Raw genomic sequence first — 21701 nt, forward strand, 5'->3', positions numbered from 1 at the left:
AAAAAAATTAAAACCGGAAGAAGAAATTGGCCAATTAAGCGTTGTTTGGTGGAATTTCGGGCTCCCATTACATTCCCATTTCATCTGTCCAGTTGGTGCCCTCATTCCATTCCCCTTACAGTTGTGAATGTTTAAGAATGTGAAGTGATCCTGGAATCATTCCAACTCCAACATTGCCACTCCGCAACTCTGGCTCCCTGAACTTGTCTAAAGCAGGCAGAAACGAAACCGGCAGAAACGAAACCGAAATTGCTGTTTACATATAACAAGGTGTTGCCGCTTGCTTCAGTAATGCATTTTAAATAATTAAATTAGTGTATACCTCTCGTTGAATAAAATTCGCGAGACAAAAATGGAGAATTCACCCGCCAAATCTCTAACGCAAGTATAAATGAAACCGAATGTAAATAAAATACACATTGTTGCTATTTGCTTGAACGCTTCGTTCTTTAAATTTAGCGGTATATTAAAGCATAAGACAAACCTTAGAGTCTGAGCCATATAAATGAAATGTAAAACAAGGCCTAAGATTCTGTACAGGTCTTAAATAAAATTAATGGTTTGTACGAAAGGTGGTAAGACAACCAAGGAAACGTTTTCCTCACCCGCCGCTGGCGCCGTCGCGGTCGGAAACCGGCCACGCGTCGGAGACGTCAGCGACCTGGCGAGTCTCTCCGGTCCCAAACATGGCAGGCGGTAGGAAGCTAACGAAGGAAGAGGAGCTTTTGCTTCAAGATTTCAGCCGGAACGTGTCGACCAAGTCTTCCGCACTGTTCTACGGCAACGCCTTCATCGTCTCTTCCATACCAATATGTAAGTGGAAAAACATCCCGCTTCGCTTCCGTGCTTCCAAAACAAGCTTTCCGTAGGGACAACATGTGCCACTAACAACTCGGTACACACCAGCCGCTTTACGGTGTCCTCGCAGAGAAACGGATGTACTTAAAGATTGTTATTAAAGATTGGCTTAAAGATTGTTAAACAGTTAGAGAAAAAAACATTTGTCGCTTCCACTTCATGTGTATGGTTATTTTTAGTTCGTCCTGGCGCTGTTTCGGTGTGTAACCACATTAAAATTATCTGTCACCGTGCGCACAGGCGTTTTCGTGGACGCTTGAAGCAAACCGCTTTTGAAGTTGTGAAAAACCTTGTCGCTTCACTTCACCCGTAACTGCGAATGCGCTTAGCACTGACAGCAGGTTTTGCGATCGGTTCTCGACAGGCTGCTTGCCTTAAGTAGTCGAGAACACGCATTGTTGCTTCTTCTACATGAAACACAAATGCCGCTGTCTGCACCCAGGGCTATTTTGGAGAATCCACCAGATGGACCTGTACCAGTCGTCCATCATCTTCGCGGTGATGACCATCGCTTGCACATGGCTGATCGCATTTGCGTACAAGAACGTCAAGTTTGTCCTCAAGCACAAGTAGGTTATTTGCATATTGTATCGGTGAGAGTTAGGCACAGTATCCGTAATTTTTGTGCGGCTGTGTTTCTTATTTCAATTCTTGTTGCGCAGAGTTGCTCCAAAGAGGGAGGATGCTGTCAACCGAGAAATCATGAAGAAACTCTCGGACGACAAGAAGATGTCCAAGAAGGAAAAGGATGAGAGGTAAAAAATAACTTGTATCTGGTTCTATAAGTTAATGTTTTCAGTACGCCTCAGTTCAAAACCTTCACAGCAGCCTTTCTCCAATCAAAGCCGGTGTTCAACAAGGTTCAGTATTAAGCCCCCTTCTATTTAACATTTACATTAATGATATGTCTAATGCAGTCCCCATTAAGATATTTCAGTATGCAGAGGATACAGTGTTAGTTTCTCGTGCAAATCAATATTCTGATGCAGCTTCTCATTTACAAGAAGCAGCAACAAAGGCAATGGACTGGTTTGCCACAAATTTAATCAACATTAACATATTAAAAACGCAACTTGTCTGCTTTTGATGTCCTTTAAAGAGAGTACATTTGACTAGGGAAGTAATTACATAATTCACATTGCAATCCATGTTCTTGCGATCCTATCGACTACACATCATCCGTAAAATATGTCGGTTTGTGTTTTGACAGCGATCTATCATGGAAATCGCATGTTTCTTATGTCTGTCAGAGGATTTGCTCAATGCATTGCTTACTTTATAAAATCCGTCACCTCATGCCGATATCAGTCAGAAAAACCACCACACATGCATTGTGCTACAGTGTCCGATACGGAATTATCAATTATCAATGCCTGATTTTTCTTCGGTTTTACTGCATACAATAGCCCCAAGACATTTCTGGGACAATTGTTATAAAGTACCTTATGTAACTCCCCGTAGCCTTAGACCAAAATGGCGTTATCAAATACCTCGTTGTGCAACATAATACCGCAAAAGAATGCGCAAATACTATGTTCCTGCGTTGTTTAATTATTTACCATGTAACGTGCTGCAGTCAACATCAAAATACAAGCTCAAGAAAGCACTAAATGTGCGGATTTGAGCGGCTATAACACGCAAAGAAATAGACCTCGCTTACCTCCTTCTGTATTACGCCTTCTGTATTTCGATAGCAATAGAATTCGAGGGATGACGAGTGTTAACCTGTGACACCAGCATCAATCAGATCTAGCATCACACATTCTCTTCGCACTATTGCTCCTGTGGCCAGTGTGTTTGGAACGTCTAGGATACACCATTTTTTGAAGATTTTTCAGCGAACGATGTGCAAGCCTGTATCTATTAGGTGCACGTGCTCTTGCACAAGAGCTTCGCAGTGGCCAAAAGTTCAGACGCTGCGTTCTCAGGCGATGCTGCGTCGCCTTTCGGCGCCGCCTGGGCTGACAGTTGCGGTGCGCGTTTACCTTTGAAATTAATTGCGCATCTCTTCTCGAGATGCGCTTATTCGTCTTCCCAGTCTGCCAAAGCATTGGTTACACCAATGCCCTCAGTGCGTGGGATCTGCCTTAATTATTTACAGTGTACTGGCCTATTGTACAATCCCATATAAATTGTCACTTCTCTAGGCTATCTGCGACAAAAAGTCACTGCCACTGCCTCGTTCGAGAATTGCATGCTGATGCATATACTTTGAATTGCTGCAGGCTGCAATAATCATATTCATGTTTGGCCCACTTGTTCCCATAATTACTTTTTGCTTGTACACACGCACGCACACAAATAAGAACACAACAGAAGTGCAAACCATGGTACTTCAAAATATGAAAAGCCTCAGAAAAATGGAGCTCTTTAGATATGGTCAATACTCTTATCAGACTGAATGTCCTCCAACTTAGGCTATATTGGCGCTCCAAACTTATGATTGCATCTGAATTTTCCTCGCAATTGTGGTTGGCTCCAGGGCAACCTGTGTATTTGTTTATGTGCTTTTACCTGCAGGATATTGTGGAAGAAAAACGAGGTGGCTGACTACGAGGCGACCACTTTCTCCATCTTCTACAACAACGCCCTGTTCCTGGCGCTCATCATTGTGACGTCCTTCTACATTTTGAGGGCATTCAGCCCGACAATGTATCCTTTGCCGTCTTATCAGTTCATTTCAATGTCAAGAAAAACTTCTACACATCTCATACTTCTCTGTTTCATACTTGAAAAGCAATACTGCAGGTGCTACATGACTAATGCGGCCATGGAAGTCTCACTTTGCATGTATTTCAGTGCACTTCCTTTGGCCTGTTAAGCTTCCTGTGGAATAACTTAATTAGCACATTACCACTTGTGGATGCAAGATTATGCTAAGTCACATTACTTTTTGTGCACCTTTGTGCTTACACTGCATGGTGCATTGGTTGCCGAAACATACCACTCCACTCATTCGATGGTGAATGGGTTCAGATCTGCAGTGCCTTCTATGTAATTGATAGGTCTATCTTGCAACACATAAGTGTGTGGCTTAATGGCTTAATGTTACGTTGGATTGCTTGTAGCATACCTGTATATTTTTCTTTCATCAGTGACACTATTTTTTGGCCACGCTCGCATGCAATGAAGGAAGTTTTTCTAGCCTTCGTAATACTGCCTGCTATGTATGAAACAGTATACATATTGCTATTGTTTGATCATTAGAAAAGCAGGATGGTTTTTCCACTCATGCATTCCAGAGGGTTGCTAAAGGAAATTATACATGCCACTCTGGATTGGTCATAATTTTAAATGCTTTTGTACTTCCCTGTTTTGCCATGCTGCTGTGCATCAGGCTGTGAGGGGTGTGCACATGGTAGTGGTTTCTGAAACCAAATCGAACGGTGCCAGAAGCAAATTTAATGTGGAGTACTTGAATTGTCGATGATGATCAACTGTTTGACCCTTGACATTTGCCTGACAGGAACTACGTTCTGTCTGTCGGAGGCGCTGCAGGCCTGCTTGCGCTCTTTTCAACTGGCTCCCAGTAAACATCGCACCTCTCATCTGTCACAATGAGTTCACATGTCAATAAACTGGCATTTCTTTCGTATTCGCTGGTCCCTGGTATGTTAGAGAAAGGCACGAGTGATCTGCTGCCAGGTTGTGCACGACGGCTGACTGCGTTCATCGTAACTTTGGTCACGCCGAGGAATGAAGTTAAAGCATTGACCAGAAGCTTGCGGAAGAGATATCACATCGCTCAAGGCTGAGGAAGTTGAAGCGATTGTAAAGTTATGAAATTCGAATTGTTAACAGTTTGCACAAGTTCATGGAGTTTGTAAAAACAGTGCAGTGGAGATCGGGGGTTATTTTTTGTGTCGGTAGAAATTGTGTGGTACTCACGAGCTAAAAAAGATAATTGTTGTTCTGACTAGTAACTTGTATTCCAATTGTGGAATTGACACCAGTCAATGCTCAAAGAATGCCCACTTTTTTGGAATTACATTATCAATGGCTTTGAGATATGTCTGCAAACTTAGCGAAATGTATTCTGTATTTAGTTTCCCAGGAATAATTACATATGAACTGAGGGATGATGCCTCTGTTAAACACCAAAGTGCCTCGTGGCAGGTTTTGGGACTGGGTATTGAAACCATTGGCAAGTTTCAGGGATATGTAATTTCACTGCCTAGAACAGGAATTACAATCGGGACAGGAGAGCACGGTGTAAGAATGCAGGAGAGCTAACAGTTACGTCTAGGGGCAATGTGCTCAACCACAATGAATTCTCAATGTCTTGTTACACACAACCAGTATTAAAAAAAAAAAATGAGTGATTGCTAATGAGGTTATGTTGCTGCCACGCTGTTTGAGAGGAGCTAAAATGGGTGCATTCGCATGTGGCAGCCAGTGTCCCACATACTTTATTTAAGGACAGCTTCAGAAGATATCTACAATAACACTGCTATTCATGTGCCAGCATCCCAAGAAGCAAATGTGGAGTTGAGTAAAAATCGTTCCTTCAATTACTTAGATTGACAGCACACATGTCAATCTTTCAATTTAGTTTGTTTTGAAATGCTGCTCAACTACAAGTTGTCTTTTATTGCACATGACTCAAGTGCCCTGTATAACATGCACTACAAGTTTTGTAAAGTTCCATAGCTTTTCAGAAATTGCCAGAGTTGTGCTTTAAAGGGCTACCTGTACATAGCAGAAAGTAAGTACCTTTTCATTTTTTGCAACAGTGCTTTCAAGTGACCAGACTGCAGGAGAGCATACACACCGTGGAAAGCACGTTAGGCGAGACGGGACTAAACTGTTCAGCGGCAAAGTCGGAGCTTTTGTTCCTAAAACATTGGGGCAGGGGTCGAAGACCCAGGGGCTATGTCCCCGGGGAGGAACCCAAGATTATCTTACACTGTCACGACAGATCCGTGATCAAGCAGGTCGAAAAGATCAGAGTTTTAGGCTTTCACATAGCAGCGGGAGGTACCAACCTCAATGCCATTCAACACATTTCAAACAAGACGGACTAAGTCATCGGGTTACTAAGGAGAATCAGCAACAGACACAGAGGCCTGGGTGAGGACAGCGCTCTAAGTTTAGTGCATGCCTTCACTCTGTCGCTTCACATACGTGGCAGGTCTACTTAAATGGTCGCAGGCCAAGCTGAACGAGCTCAACACTATGATCAGAAAGTTAGTCAAGGCTACCCTAGGCATACCCATCAGCACCTCGAACGTGAAGCTCATGAATCTAGGTGTTGTAGGGATTGGAGGACGGGACGTCGGGATGAAAACAAAACTTGGGAGTAATTTATTCTACATTATATACAGGGAGGTGAGCGACAATTACCAGTCGTACAGAATTACGGGCCGGCAGCAACTCGGACGCTGCGGCCCGCGGCAAGAAGTTCGAGAGAGGTGAATCAGGGAATCAGGGCATGTCCCAGAATGCTCAGGTCTCTCTGGAAGGCTTCTTATAAACCCTTCGAGCACTGTAAGTCACGTCATGTTTCACCAATGGGAGAGTCCACTCCGATGACGCCACTTTCAGCCAATGGTAGGCGCCCGTGTCGTGGTGTCACACCTGGCGGCTTGCTGCGCTCTTGCATCGCAGACTGGCAATGCACTTCGAACAATGAGAAGGGGAGGGCTGCACCTGCTTCATTGTCGGATGCCCACCTGCTAATCCCGGCGGCGCACGAACTTGTTGGCACGTAAACTTGTTGCCTTAAACTTGTTTGCTCGGCCGCTTCTCTGGAATGCGCTTTCCTGCTTTTGCATTCCTCAATTAGCTGTGCTGCAATCCGATGTGGTCTGGGGAACTCGAAGTAATCGCAGGAACCAGCTCCATATCTAACAGCTCGTCCTCGCCCCGGTTGTTCTGAATGGCCGGTGAAATCAATTCGCTGGCCATGAGGAACGCTGAAAGAAGCTGCAGGGTACTGGGGTCGAGCCTCGTTTGACGAACTTCGGGATCCTTGGCCCTGGAGAACAGACGTCAAACAAACAAAACAGCACATCGCTGCACCACGCGTAAGCGCAGGCTCTTCACCCCTGACTCGCCAGACTATTACTGAGTCAAAATCAACCCTGATTTTTATTTCCCCAATTTCGACAAAACAGTTCCAACCACCCTTCCAAATCGCTATCCATTTCTCCCCGAATGCCGACAAGACCAGAGTACTATTGTTGTTGCAAAACAAAAGGGTCGTTGACGATGCAAACAACAAATGAAAACAGCCGAACATAACTTAAGTGGCCTAACTACACGAACAGCATGTTTCCAATCTTTCGCAGTGGCGTACTTATCACACGTATTGGTGCCACTGAACAATCTGGTCAACCTCACAAGTACGTAATCACAAGCGCACTAGCCTTGTGGTCACTAAACAAAACGCGTACTTGCGTTGCAGGCAAACTTTTCATTTACGCTTACTCACGTTTCTTCCCTGAAAGTCCTACAGGACACGTGACATAAACGAACAATTAAACTTGCGGGACTTACACACTCCGCAGAACTCTTAAAATGGTGCGTCTTCTACTAACTCTTTCCACGCACGCTCACTAAAGAAGTCAGAATACGGCTGCCCTCCACACACACTAGCAACCCAGTCATAAAGTCTGCTTCCTTCCGTCCACACAGGACACGCGCTAATGGAACTACGAACGCTTCTCCGTGCAACTTATGCACTCACTGAAAACTACGCGCTTAACCTTACAAAATTCAAGAACGCTTAAAAAAGAAAGAAGGTTAAATAACACACGCGCGTTACGATAGGCCTCTCAACAATAACCTTGACCCTCAGGTTACTCACACACACAAAAAAAAACCTATCTACTTATTAATGAGCATCTCGCGAGACTACATGTTTACACAAACTCTTCGAATCTTTCAAATCTCGAGCTTCTCAAACGAAAACACAAACAAAGCTCAAACCTTACACATTGAAAGAAATCCTAGTCTCAATTCGCGAAAACTTTCCGATGCCCAAAAATAAAAACAAGACATTTCATTTCTATGGAAGGGCTCTTCACCTCCCTTTCCAAACGCTTATGTCTGACTCATACTCTGAGCCGTCCTCGCGGTGGTCGCGGCTTGAAAGCTACTCTGGCTGCCGAGAGACAACAAAAGGGCTGACTAACTATCAGCTCCCCGAAGACGTTACGGTCTCCTGCCAATTTGCGTCCTCGCGCCCCGCTTTCAACACAAACCCGATTGACCGCGTCGCTTCTCCCCACCTGGTCTCGTCCTGCCACCTTGCGTTTCTTCGAACTGCACGCTGAGCTATGAAAAGAACTACGGAACGACGAGGAGATTAACAGCCTCGTGCCCTTTGTCCGCGTCCGTGCAGAACATTCTTCGCGGTCCCCCTTTGACCGGTGGCTTGAACGTTTTCGATGCGTCAACATCGTCCGAGACGACCGCATCTTTTTCCACGCGCCCTGCCCATTTGGGTTTCTCGCCATCTTTGGCGGCGCTACATTAATTACCGACTTTCGGTCTTTAACGCGCTTCTTTTTACGGCGCTTTCTCTTCGCACTCACTTTCATGTCGCCTTCTCGTGCCTCGTGCTGGCCGGTACACATTTCGTCGGCCCGGATAGGCCTCTTACCCGCACAGTCTGAGTGATTTACATTTAAATCTACTCTCACTTTGCCTCGACTGGCGGACAGCCCAACCGACTCTGGCACAATGCAGCAGGCTTTACTCGAGTTAGACAACTCGCACTCTTGCGAACTGCCCTCTACTACATTGCCCAGCTCACGCTGTGCATCGGCACACAGCCCGTCGGTAACGATCGCTGTCTCACGCGCACAGTCCGAATGATTAACAACTGAATCATCCTTATCTAGGCCATCTAGACTGGCGGAGAGCCGCACCGATCCCTGAACAATGCAGTTGTTCTCTCGTGAGCTACGGAGCTCGCCACCCCGAGAACTATTCTCAACTGCATCGTCCAGCTCGCACTTCACTTCTGCACGCACCTCTGGCCTGACATGGGTGCTCGCTTCTGTCGGGTCAGAAGTACCCTTTTCTTCGCTAGCAACCTCGCTAACGTTACCAGCGACGCACACACGCAGTAACTGTGCCAATTTGTTCGCAGCTGGCCTAGCTGTCTCCACAGTCATCTGTTGGCACAGCACCTCGTCGCTTTCCTTGCGGCCTTTAACGGCCTCTGTTGCCACTGAGGCATCGTTAGCAGCTAGCCTTTTCCCTTCACTTATGAATCGGCAGCCAATCTCACAGGCACTACTCTTTTCGTCGGCTTCTGGCGAAAATCCGCTCGATGCTGCCTCATTCTTTCGCTCTGTACTACCTACAGAATTCTCAGACAGCCGTTGTCTCTGTGCCAGTAGCTGATCACAATACTCTATCTCTTTGATCAGTGCTGCCTTCTCTCTCGCATACTTTTCCTCTCGCTCACGTTCGCGTTCATTCTCACGTCCGTGACGCTGACACCTCAGAGTAAGTTCTTGAAGCTCCTGCTTCCGTTCATTTTCGCGTTCTTCACGCTGACGCTCACTCCTAAGCTCACGACGCTCTCGCAAACGTACACGACGCTCTCGCTCCCGTGGCTCCTGTATCACCTCCCAAGCAAGCTCAATGCTTTTGTCATCATTGCCACTATCATTAATCGCCTTTATGATAGCTGGCGTTTCCATCCGTTCGTCCGCCTCAACTCCCAAATCGTCGCACACCAACAACAAGTCTAACCTCGTCAACCTTCTAAGATCCATGGCAGCTGCCCCGACAGGTGGTTAAAACTGTTTTCCTTAATTAATTTGTGCAAACACACAATGCATCAAACTCCCGATTCCCAGAACTATCAAAATTGAACACACAACCTTTGAGTCTGGCGAATCATAAGGAAAAAAACCACGCGCTCACTTACGGTTGCAGCACCCTGCCATCCGGTTCGCTCGTCCGCTGTTCCAGGTTCCTCCGGACTCCCTGGGTCGAAGGCTCGCTCCTTCTTCGCAACTCCCAGTTTCTTCGGACCTCTTTCGACGAAGGCTCTCTCTTCTTCGCTCTTCCCGGTTCCTTAGGATCTGTCTCGACGAAGGTTTATCCGTAGCGCTGCCACCAGCTGATGCATTCGGAGGCGATCCTACCGCTGCCAACCAGATGTAGGGGTTGAAGGACGGGACGTCGGGATGAAAACCCAAACTGGGGAGGGATTTATTCTACATTATATACAGGGAGGTGAGCGACAATTACCAGTCGTACAGAATTACGGGCCGGCAGCAACTCGGACGCTGCGGCCCGCGGCAAGAAGTTCGAGAGAGGTGAATCAGGGAATCAGGGCATGTCCCAGAATGCTCAGGTCTCTCTGGAAGGCTTCTTATAAACCCTTCGAGCACTGTAAGTCACGTCATGTTTCACCAATGGGAGAGTCCACTCCGATGACGCCACTTTCAGCCAATGGTAGGCGCCCGTGTCGTGGTGTCACACCTGGCGGCTTGCTGCGCTCTTGCATCGCAGACTGGCAATGCACTTCGAACAATGAGAAGGGGAGGGCTGCACCTGCTTCATTGTCGGATGCCCACCTGCTAATCCCGGCGGCGCACGAACTTGTTGGCACGTAAACTTGTTGCCTTAAACTTGTTTGCTCGGCCGCTTCTCTGGAATGCGCTTTCCTGCTTTTGCATTCCTCAATTAGCTGTGCTGCAATCCGATGTGGTCTGGGGAACTCGAAGTAATCGCAGGAACCAGCTCCATATCTAACAGTGTACGCAGTACGATAGAAGAGATGGCGGAAGCGCAACAGATGGCGCAGCAGGAAAGACTGACGAAAATGCGAGCGGGCAGGCTTATCCTCAAAGCGATAGGGACAGACCCCTATAGATAGATGAACCTGAAGGAGGCTGAGGTAGAGTTCAGTGCGGACCTTACAGACTCGATCAGAACCACCCCCTTCTTGAGAAACATGCACCCGGAACACAATGTTAGCAGAAAAAAAGCGAGAGCGAAAGTTTTGTTGAAGTAAATTTAACAGCTAGGACAACAGGTGGCCCTCGTAGACGCTGCCTGGGTCAAAGGCAAAGAGGCCTACACGGCCGTGGTGGTCGACAGCCAGGCCGAGGTACGGGACGCCATCACAATCTTCACTAAGGATTCCACAGTGGCGGAGCAAGCCGCGATTGCTATAGCCATCAGGAATCGTAAATGGTCTTTCATTTATAGCGATTCCAAAGCAGCAATTAAGAGCTTCAACGAGGTGCCGAACAACCTGGCACGAGGACTTGCTTGCTGTGCCGGTCAGAACCAAATCGACACCCACTACCATTCCGTAAAGCATAAAGATCATTTACTAACTTACTACATCACTAAATATTACTACTTGGGGCATAGGCAATTCCCACTGCCACACGTAAAGTTGAACGAGGATCGGGCAGTCGTGCCTGCAAACTGCGACGTACCCCACTCTGTATTTCATAAATAAAATTCACCCCGAAGGAGAAATGAGGAAAGAATGGAATGTGTGCGATGGCATCATTGACATCAGACACATGCTGGCGGGCTGTCCCGCGACTCTCGCCGACCCCGAAGACGACGACGAAAAATGGCTTTACTGGCACAAGATGATATCAAGCTCTTCATATCAAGATCAACTATGGGCTGCCCGGAGGGCCCACGATGGCGCCATAAGGCTCGGCCTGATGGGGCCGATGTGGACGCGGCCTGCCTCGGGCTGAAAAGACCGGCTTCAGGACTAATAATGTTTTGTGAATATATGAAATGAAGTATACATAGCATTTTAAATTTTGGTAACCTTAATGAACTATAGTTTCTTTGCACCCTCATGTGTGCGTTTACTTAGAATGTGTTAATTTTGATGCGTCGTGCTGTTGCTTGCGGAAAAGAAATTACAATCTGTTGTGCTCGCATGACTTGAATCTTGCATTAAAATCAGTTTTATTTTGAGGCTGCGAGAAAGAAATTTGTCACTGGTCTGTGAATCTGCCATGAGCACAACGGGGTGGCAATGCCATTCTATTGTTCCAGATGAGGTTGTGCATTTGATTGCACATTCGGAAGAGAGAAAAATTAAGAGTAAAAGAAATGATTTAGTGCTTGGGCATAATCTTACTTTATTTAATTTCCTGAGACCCCCTTGTATTATTGGTGATAATGAACTGTTTTATCTTTGACATATTGCACATTGCTTGCAGTCCTTCTGAAATGCAACTCATCATCATCAGCCTATTTTATGTTCACTGTACGACGAAGGCCTCTCCCTGCAATCTCTAATTGCCCCTGTCCTGCGGCAACCAATTCCAACTAAAACCTGCGAATTTCCTAATATACCTAGTCGCCCCACCTAATCTCCCATCTTCGACTGCACTTCTCTTGGCACCCATTCTATAACCCTAATGGTCCACCTGTTATCTAACCTGCGCATTATATGACCTGCCCAGCTCCATTCTTTTCTCTTTCAATTAGAATATCAGCTATACCCGTTTTCTCTCCGATCAACATCGTTCTCTTCCCATCTTTTAAGTTATGCCTAGCATTCTTCGTTCCATCGCTCTTTGTGCAGTCCTTAACTTGTTCTCAACCTTCCTTGTCAGTCACAAAGTTTCTGCCGCATTTGTCAGCACCAGTAAAACACACCAATTGTACACCTCCCTTTTCAATGGTAATAGTAAGCTTCCAGTCAAGAGCTGGCAATGTCTGCCGAATGCGCTCCCAACCCAATTTTATTCTTCTGTAAATTTCCTTCTCATCATCAAAGTCCCCTGTGAGTAATTGACGTAGGTAAACATACTTAGAGGCTGACTAGCAATCCTGATAGCTCTGTAACTGAACCCAGCACAGCGTCAATAAAGATGAACTCATTTAATTTGCTCCGAGCTTCGGCTCTTGGATTCAAGCTAACGTGAGACGCAGAAATGCTCTCTATATATAGGCGGTTGTCCAAAGAAACTGTACATGCATAGTCATGTACACAGGCTTAAGAAAGATGGATGGTGTTGCCGAGCCTCAAAATCGAGCGTGTCGGCTTATTACTGCTTATACTCTTCTTTTCATGCCACCTTGTACTCCAGGTAGCATTATGAATGTAAGGAGCTCGAAGTGGACACCACCATGTTGCTTGCAGTGGCGGCTTGTGCACATCTGTTTCCTCGGTTGCAAAACTTTCCTTGGTTGCACTGCAACCCATTTTTATTCTGTGAATTTACTTCTCATGATCAGGGTTCCCCGTGATTAATTAACCTAGGTAAATCTACTCCTTCACAGACTCTAAAGGCTGACTAGCAATCCTGCACTCTTGTTCCCTTGCCCGGCTATTGATCATTATCTTTGTCTTCTGCACATTAATCTTCAACCCTGCTTTTACACACTCTCTGTTAAGGTCCTCAATCATTTGTTGTAACTCGTCTGCAGTGTTGCTGAATAGAACAATGTCTTCTGCAAACCGACAGTTGCCGATATATTATCCGTCATATACTTCTAAGATATATACTCCTAAGCCTTCCCAGCTGAATAGCTTGAATGCTTCTTCCAAGCATGCAGTGAATAACATAGGAGATTGTGTCTCCTTGTCTGATCCCTTTCTTTATAGATATCTTCCTACTCTTCTTTTGTAGAATTAAGGTAGCTGTGGAATCTCTGTAGATATCTTCGAAGATATTTACGTAAGCGGTCTGTACTCAATCAAATGCCTTTTCGTAATCTATTAAAGCCATATAGAGAGGCTGATTGTACTCTGCGGATTTTTCGATTACTTGATTAATGAAATGCATGTGATCCCTTCCTGAAGCCAGCCTGTTCCCTTGGTTGACTAAAATCCAGTGTTGCCCTTATTCTATTGCAAATTATCTTGGGGGATTTTTTAATATAATAGTGGGAGTAAGCTAATGGGCCTATAATTTTTCGATTCTATAACATCTCCCTTTATGAATTAGTATAATGTCTGTATTCTTCCAGTTTTTTCGGACGCTTGAAGTCACTACACTTCGTATAGAGAGCTGCCAGTTTTCCAAGCATTATGTCTCCTCCATCTTTAATTAAATCAACTGTTATTCCATCTTCTGCCGCTTTTCCCCGTTTCATGCCATCCAAGGCCCTTCTGACCTCATCGCTAGTTGTAAGAGGAGTCTCTGCAACCTGTTCATTACTGCTTCGAATGGAGGTACTGTGGCTCCTCTGGAAGCAATTCTGCTACATATTTATTCCAGACACGTTAGATGCGTGTGGAACTTTACAAAAGCAGTTTGACCATATTCTTGCTGCCAGCTTTTGAGGAAATCGACATTCAAAGAGGATAAAAATCAAGCATGAAGCACGTTTCCAGTATCACGGAAGTGACGTGAACATCTAGGATGCAACCCATTGTGTGATGTTGCGTCTTCATCTCTGCGTTTACGCAAAGCACTTTACCACATGAAACCCGAGGAGGTGGTTATTTCGTCCACATTCATCGAGGTGCTGCTTCGGGCTTCTGGTGGTGACATGCAAACAGAAGATATGGTTTTCGTGTTCGTAACATGCCTGTAAGTAATAAGAACAGATTTGTCAAATGACTGTCCTTCTGAGATTGAGGTCTCGGGAGGCTAAGGGATCCCAGACACCCAGATGGTACAAACCTAACTCTATAGTACGGCATTTCTTGCAGTCCACTTTTTCCCACAGGACGCTAATAAATCGATGGGTATCTTAAACGATGGGGCATGCTGCCAACGATGCTCGCAGAGCTGCCCTCGTACTAGCTGGGGACCAGTTAAAATACTGCCCACGACCCGTGGAGGCACCATTGTCCATCATCTCTTGGATACAATAATCAAGATAATTGGTGGAACACCTTTCGGGTACATTCAACCGTAATGTTAGATGCAGCACACGCGTAGGACTGTATTTTGTAACATTTCATTTGCAATTTTTTTCACAATCTAACAATTAACTCTGATGCTACCATACTGCCATGATTGGCCACTTTACGCAACGGATGAGAAGAAAGCAAGAACCATCGCAAAATATAGCCACTTCTACAAATACTGACATGTAAATTTGCAAGAAAATTTAATTGTTAGCACGAAACAGCTCGAAAAGTTGGTCTGTAGGGGAGATGGAAGGGCAGGTATGCACAGGCCATTAAGATGCTCCTGCTTAGTGAATTGATTGCCGGAGTTGCAGAAGTGATGGCATGAAATGAAATGATGGCAGTAGGTCCATGCCCCAAAATTTCTACAAATGAACTTGCCATCGTCAGCTTAAGCATGGCTGCTGAAATGTATAAGCTGCACACGTAAACTTTCATGCAGTTCAAATGCACCAAATGTTCACTGCATTATGCTCAACATTGCAGTGTTTACACTGTGGGGACATGCAAGGTTTGTACCAAAAATTCATGCATGCAGCGCCATTCTATTGCTCTCTTCACTTAAAAAGACCCGGTTGACCTCGGATACGAGAGCGAATGGTGAATGATGAGGCAGAATTCTATGTGCGCATGTTTTGTGCAACCCATTTTCAGTTCTTGTCAAAATAGAGGTCGACGAACAGACTGAAAAAAATATGTATCAAATTTCTCGAGAAATTTGGCTGGAAAGGTGCGAAAATTCAACTGTTGCAATAGAGTTAAGAAAAGGATGCCCTACATGAAAAAATATCGTCCCGGGAATGCCACTCCACCTTGTGTGAAGATGAAAACATTGATCATGCACATTTTTTCGTGCTCGGTGACTACTGCATGACTAGTGAGTGACTGAATGATGGCAGAAGCACATGGCTTGGGTAACCCATCCATTCACCAAATTTTCATTGAAAATTTTGAAATTAAAAAAGGTTTACATCAAGATGGTGCTGAAACTCCTGAGCAAAATTGTCGACAAAACTTTTTATTGGTTAGAAAACTTTAGATGGCAGTGATCAATTTTCGCAAAAAGGCTGTCGCCTGCTACGATGCTAAGAGTTACGAATACAACATCAAGCTGAAGGAGCGGAAAAAGAATGATGACCCAAGGCCAAGAAAAGAAAGGCATGGAAGAAAGACACAAAAATGGGTCATCTTTATCATATTTTCTTGCTTGAGTCTGAAGGTCAAACTGTCACCGCAGCTTTCTATGGAAAGGTCCCGGAGTGTCTGCAGGATTGTGCACCCTGCATGCAACCAAATTTGTTGAAATACCGACACCAGATTCTGCACCATAATGACCCTGTGCACTCTGCATTGATGGTGTTGAGTTTTTGGCACGCAATTTCGTCACAGTTGCTGGAACGCCCTCTCTACTCACCGGATATTGAGCCCTGCCATTTTTTTTTCTTCTAATCCCCAAATGGAACTGGTGCTCCGAGAGCAGTATTTCGAGGATGTGATGACAATTCAAAAGGAAACATCACTGTTGAAGCATTTAACAGAAGACTTCCAAGAGTGCTTCCAGCAATGGAAGAAAAGGTGTCATCAATGTGTTGAAAGTGACCACATTGACCTATCTGAAAGATTTTTGAGATTTTTTTAAATGCACTGCACACACTTTTGGGGCAGACCTCGTATGGATGCCATTTGGGACTTCGAGGCATCAAATTAACTGAGGAGACAAATGAACTAGATATTAATGGCAAGCACTTGGAGGAAGATGAACCCATGATAAATGTCCAAGGTAAGAAGCAAAGCACCACTTCCAACATTTTTGGTTCATCTATGACCAGAATGGGACTCCCACATTGTGCCTCGATTCTGGCACTTTAGCAGGAAAAAAGAAAAAATGAATTATGTTCAAATCTTCCAGTTGGGAGTACATTTGCATGCAAATGCCTCTTTCATCTTGTGCTGATCACTTGCAACTACAGTGCACTAGTTCATGCACTGCAGCATTTGATTTTAACAGTAAGAAAGTAAAATGCGTAGGCACAAGTGCATTAACCTCCAGCAGATCATGAATGAGTGAATACGATAGCCTAGCACATTTCGAATGAATGAGTGAAACTAGTTCTCTACAGCCTGCTACCCTCATAAAAAGGTTTGGCCTTGTTGATTTCACATATTTGTACCATCGCTGCCAACCTTTACAATTTCATAGTAAAATGCTCAAATTTTATTAGGGCTTGTTTACAATTTCTTCCTGTAGGGCAAAACTGATTTCGAATTACAAATACAGCCACCAACAGATTTTTCATAGCCTAATTTTTCTGACTGAGGAATTGTACAGAGCTGCCCATGCAGCAGCGAGACCACCTGCATATAGCAGTGGCCGAAATCAGTTGCCATTGTAAGTTCAATTTGAAATACTTGAGAATTTAATATGAGATTCCTTCAATTCTGGCCAAATACACGAGGTTTAACTCGATTAGTGAAACTTGCTTGACATGGCACAGGGTCAATTTGAAATGTCCACTGTAAGCCAACCAAGAACTGTGAAGACATTTTATTTTATTTGCACGCTATGTGGTTGAACGAAGTTCACAGTAGCAATGTGTGCATTAAGCAAATTTTTCTTATACCTCAGCATTCGCCTACCTTTAGAAGCAGTACGCTTATTTCAGCCATTTCAGTTTTATGTGATTTTACAGTGTAAAAAAGCTGCCATAGAACTGTTTTTTCCTAATAACAATCAGTAAGGACCCTTTAACAAATTTGGTGGGTCCCAAAAGTGCGTACTTTGCAATTGTATATGTTATGTTACATAAGCTTTCAACTTTCATTTCACTTAATTTAAGAAATTTAGCTATATTAACAGCCTCAAACGCTTCCACAAGCAACACACAGCGCACAGTTGACTGATTCTTTAACAGCACTGCGCGAGTGTTGACTTGTCGGCCAGTCAGCGCCTTCTAACCACGCGAAGCAACGAGATCAGCAAGGGGGGCACCAAGGGGAGCCGTCGTCTCTAATGATCCGAGGAAGCTTGCGCAGAGTCAATAGTGCTGGCTGAAAGAGCGTAGCAGACGAAACTTGTGCTTCCAGTGAATTTGGTGCTCCTGCGCTACTCTTGCCCATCTCGTTGCTTCACACCGTTGAAGGCGCCGAACAGCCAGCCAGCCACCACTCGCGCAGTGCTGTTTAAAGAATCGGTCGACCGTACATTTTAAACTGTACCCACACTGCTGCTGCAACATCGCAATATTTAGTTTGACAACTGCTTTTTGCTGCACACGGTGAATGACAGTGCACCAGTCACAAGCAAACAGTCACGGTCACTAACAATCCGTGCTTGTGCTGCTAAGCTCGAGGGGTCAAATCCTGATCGTGGTGGCCACATTTCGATGGAGGCGAAATAAGATGCACATGAACCGTGCAATCAGCCCACGTTAAAGAACCCCATTTGGCAAAAATTAATCGGGAGTCCCCCACTATGGTGTGCATCGCAACCATATTGTGATATTGACAAGTAAAACTCCAGAATTGTTTTTTTTTTTTCTATCTGTGGCAACTTCAATGGCCTTAGCAGTTGAACATAATTGGAAATGTACATAAAAAGCACTTCTCTTTCCCACTGCCCAGTGTAGTGCAGAATTAGTGTTAACAATCCCTGCCTTTCCTCACCTGTTCCAATCCTGCATTCATCTATGCATCACTACACTACAACCAGGTCATCACCCACACACATTTTGATAGCACACCAGAGAGCCTGCGGCAAAACTTGCCTCCGCTGGATGCAGCTGTTGAAACTAGCAAGGACCCATCATATCACACACTTCCAACAGCACATCTGCGCAACCTCTACATGTAGCACAACTGCAGTCATCGGTGCTTTTCCCACCAAGCTTAGCTCTAAGGCAACCACGAGGGTTTTGCTGGTAGATTATTTTCATGGTGCTCTAGCACATATGCCATAGAATGCTTCTGGTCAGTGGGTCCCTTATGTTGCAATAAACCATCTACCAGTTAACAAATCCATCGTTTGACAAGTTCACCGATTCTAATATTGACTTTCAGTCAACAACAACAGCCAATAGCCTTTGGGGCACAGTGAAGCGTACCACAATATTGGCCTATCGAGCTCCACTAAGTCGCTACAATCGCTCGGCATTCACAGATAGTACTACGGTCAACGCATAGCATAACCATACTTGTGGAGCCTACAAGGTCGACACTTGAGAAAAAGGGGAGGGAGTAGGGGCCGGTTGGGGTTTCTACTTCGAGACCTTTGAGAGAACATCGCATTGTGCAATGAGCTCACATTGAAGAACCCCATTTGGCCAAAATAATCTGGAGTCCCCCACTATGGTGTGCATCACAACCATATTGTGATATCGACATGTAAAACTCCAGAATGTTGTTGTTTTTTTCTTTTTTTTTTACAATCCGTGGCAACTTGCATGGCCTCGGCAGTCAAACATGATTGGAAATGCACATAAGCACTTCTGAAACTCCAATGTTGGAATCAGGGCTACCAACACATCGGCAACAGCACAGTCTGTTTAGCTTTACAGCCAGAAGACTGGTTGCCGTAGAAGTTCACCATGCGGTCCAAAAATACATGCATCTCCCGCATGGCTCAGAACCATCATCAACAATCACAAAAACATGCGATAACATTGCCACATGTCGTTTGGACATGCCACAGACGAAGTTTTTGTCACTGGTGGCGCTGAACAGAGATGCATTGTGCTTGTACGCGAGCACAAAGGAGCCACGAGTGATCTAGATATGGCAACAACACTAACTGTAGCCTCTGCAAGATTACTTGGAGCCAATACAGCTGAGACAACTGTGCAATTGCTACTGCGATACAGCTGTATTTCTTAAAGGGACTTCCAGTGACGTTCGCCCTGCAATGGCCAATGTATAATATTTACACTGCACACATAGCGCGCAGAAAAACAAACCACAAAGACTAGACAGGACAAGCGCCAACTTTCAACACAGCGTTTATTGTGCAACAGGAGCATATATTTCCCTTGGCAGAATCAGTTGCGTATATATGCTCCTGTTCCGCAATAAACGCCGTGTTGAAAGTTGGCGCTTGTCCTGTCTGGTCTTTGTGGTTCGTTTTTCTGCGTGCTATGCTTCCAGTGTAACCATGTTTTACCAACAAGCCCAAGCCTATACTCTTCTGAAGTATCATATTTGTTACCCAGACCGATACCGAAAATTTGATTTGGGCAAGGGAACGCATTAACGCTTCAGACTTTGCAGTGGCGGGCTCGCTGATAACCGAGACGTGGGAAACAAGTGACCGTTTTTGGGCGGCAAGTCTGGGATGGCCACTACTCGTAGGACAACCTTTGAAAAGGAAGCCTAAGCAACTGCCAGGTGATCAAGCGTACACTAGAGGGGAAGGTGAGCACTCGACTCCTTCTCCAACCCAGCTGTAGATGCTCATGGTACGAGACTTATATTGGAGCTAATCTGCAGCGGGTGCCAAGGCTTGGTGGGGGAAGGCTTGTGGCTTCGTTTGCACCACCCTTCAGTGTATAATCTTGGAGGTCAAAACTTCCGAAGTTTCGGGGACACCTTTAAGCACAAGATGGTCACTCCCACTGCTGGTGTTCCTCAGTGCACAAAAGTTTGCAGTCATTCAGTGCGATCTGTTCATGTTTTCTCTGCGCTGGACACGATGCTGTTAAACTAGTAAGCAAATGTTTACTGCAACATACACAGCCAATAAGACTAAAAGCCTTGCTTTGTGCAATTATTATTTTGCCGTCACTATCAATGCCTTTGTGACGCTACAATCTGATGTACTGCCTTCGAGCGATCACTTGTCCTGTTCAGCAATGTGGTTTTCTTTCAACAAGTTGATGGATTCTTTTTTCACCCCTATCAAGATAGTCCATTGTACCTCGTGGTCACGTTTACAGGCAAATATGAATGATGCATGTGCCCAAATTAGACTTGTCACACCCCTTTCTGTGGACATGTGCACATGCTTACCAAGGTGCGCTGCAGCGACCATAGGATGGTAAGAACTCGAATTAGCCCAAATTAGCGGAGGGAACGGAAGAAACTGGCCCATAAGAAGCCAATCAAGGAGTTAGCAGTAAGAGGGAAACTAGAGGAATTCCGGATCAAGCTACAGAACAGGTATTCGGCTTTAACTCGGGAAGAGGACCTTAGTGTTGAAGCAATGAACGACAATCTTATGAGCATCATTAAGGAGCGTGCAACAGAAGCCGGCGGTAACTCCGTTGGACAGGATACCAGTAAGCTATCGCAGGAGACAAAAGATCTGATCAAGAAACGCTAATGTATGAAAGCCTCTAACCCTACAGCTAGAATAGAACTGGCAGAACTTTCAAAGTTAAACAAGCGCAAGACAGCTGACATAAGGAAGTATAATATGGATAGAATTGAACATGCTCTCAGGAACGGAGGAGGCCTAAAGGCAGTGAAGAAGCTAGGAATAGGCAAGAATCGGATGTATGCATTAAGAGACAAAGCCAGCAATATCATTACTAATACAGATTAGATAGTTTAAGTGGCTGAGGAGTTCTATAGAGATTTATACAGTACCAGTGGCACCCACGACGATAGTGGGAGAGAGAATAGCCTAGAGGAATTCGAAATCCCACAAGTAACGCCGGAAGAAGTAAAGAACGCCTTGGGAGCTATGCAAAGGGGGAAGGCAGCTGGGGAGGATCAGGTAACAGCAGTATTGAAGTATGGTGGCCACATTGTTCTAGAAAAACTGGCCACCCTGTGTACACAATGCCTAATGACCTCAAGCGTACCGGAATCTTGGAAGAACGCTAACGTAATCCTAATCCACAAGAAAGGGGACGCCAAAGACTTGAAAACTTATAGAGCGATCAGCTTACTGTCTCTTGCCTACAAAGTACTTACAAAGCTAATCGCAAACACAATCAGGAACACCTCAGACTTCTGTCACCCAAAGGACCAGGCAGGATTCCGTAAGGGCTACTCATAGACCATATTCACACTATCAATCAGGTGATAGAGA

The 21701-nt window shown here is 45.1% G+C and overlaps 1 protein-coding gene across 1 annotated transcript; it reads left to right on the forward strand.

Moving 5' to 3' along the window:
- Nucleotides 1-553: 553 nt before the first annotated feature.
- LOC135899908 (translocon-associated protein subunit gamma) lies at nt 554-4453 on the forward strand. The gene is made up of 5 exons (XM_065429297.2): nt 554-813; nt 1301-1427; nt 1521-1613; nt 3379-3510; nt 4325-4453. Exons 1-5 carry the CDS (start codon nt 687-689, stop codon nt 4389-4391), a joined length of 546 nt encoding a protein of 181 aa, XP_065285369.1. The 5' UTR covers nt 554-686; the 3' UTR covers nt 4392-4453.
- The last annotated feature ends 17248 nt before the right edge of the window (nt 4454-21701 follow it).

The sequence above is a fragment of the Dermacentor albipictus genome, chromosome 2 (genome assembly GCF_038994185.2).
Source record: "Dermacentor albipictus isolate Rhodes 1998 colony chromosome 2, USDA_Dalb.pri_finalv2, whole genome shotgun sequence".
Classification (NCBI taxonomy): domain Eukaryota; kingdom Metazoa; phylum Arthropoda; class Arachnida; order Ixodida; family Ixodidae; genus Dermacentor; species Dermacentor albipictus.

Bases quoted from the DNA above. Each gene is read 5' to 3' on its own strand.
- LOC135899908 (XM_065429297.2), top strand. From the start codon at position 687: ATGGCAGGCGGTAGGAAGCTAACGAAGGAAGAGGAGCTTTTGCTTCAA. The intron at 1,428-1,520 runs GTAGGTTATTTG...CTTGTTGCGCAG, and splicing joins AAGTTTGTCCTCAAGCACAA to AGTTGCTCCAAAGAGGGAGG. The intron at 1,614-3,378 runs GTAAAAAATAAC...TTTTACCTGCAG, and splicing joins AAGAAGGAAAAGGATGAGAG to GATATTGTGGAAGAAAAACG.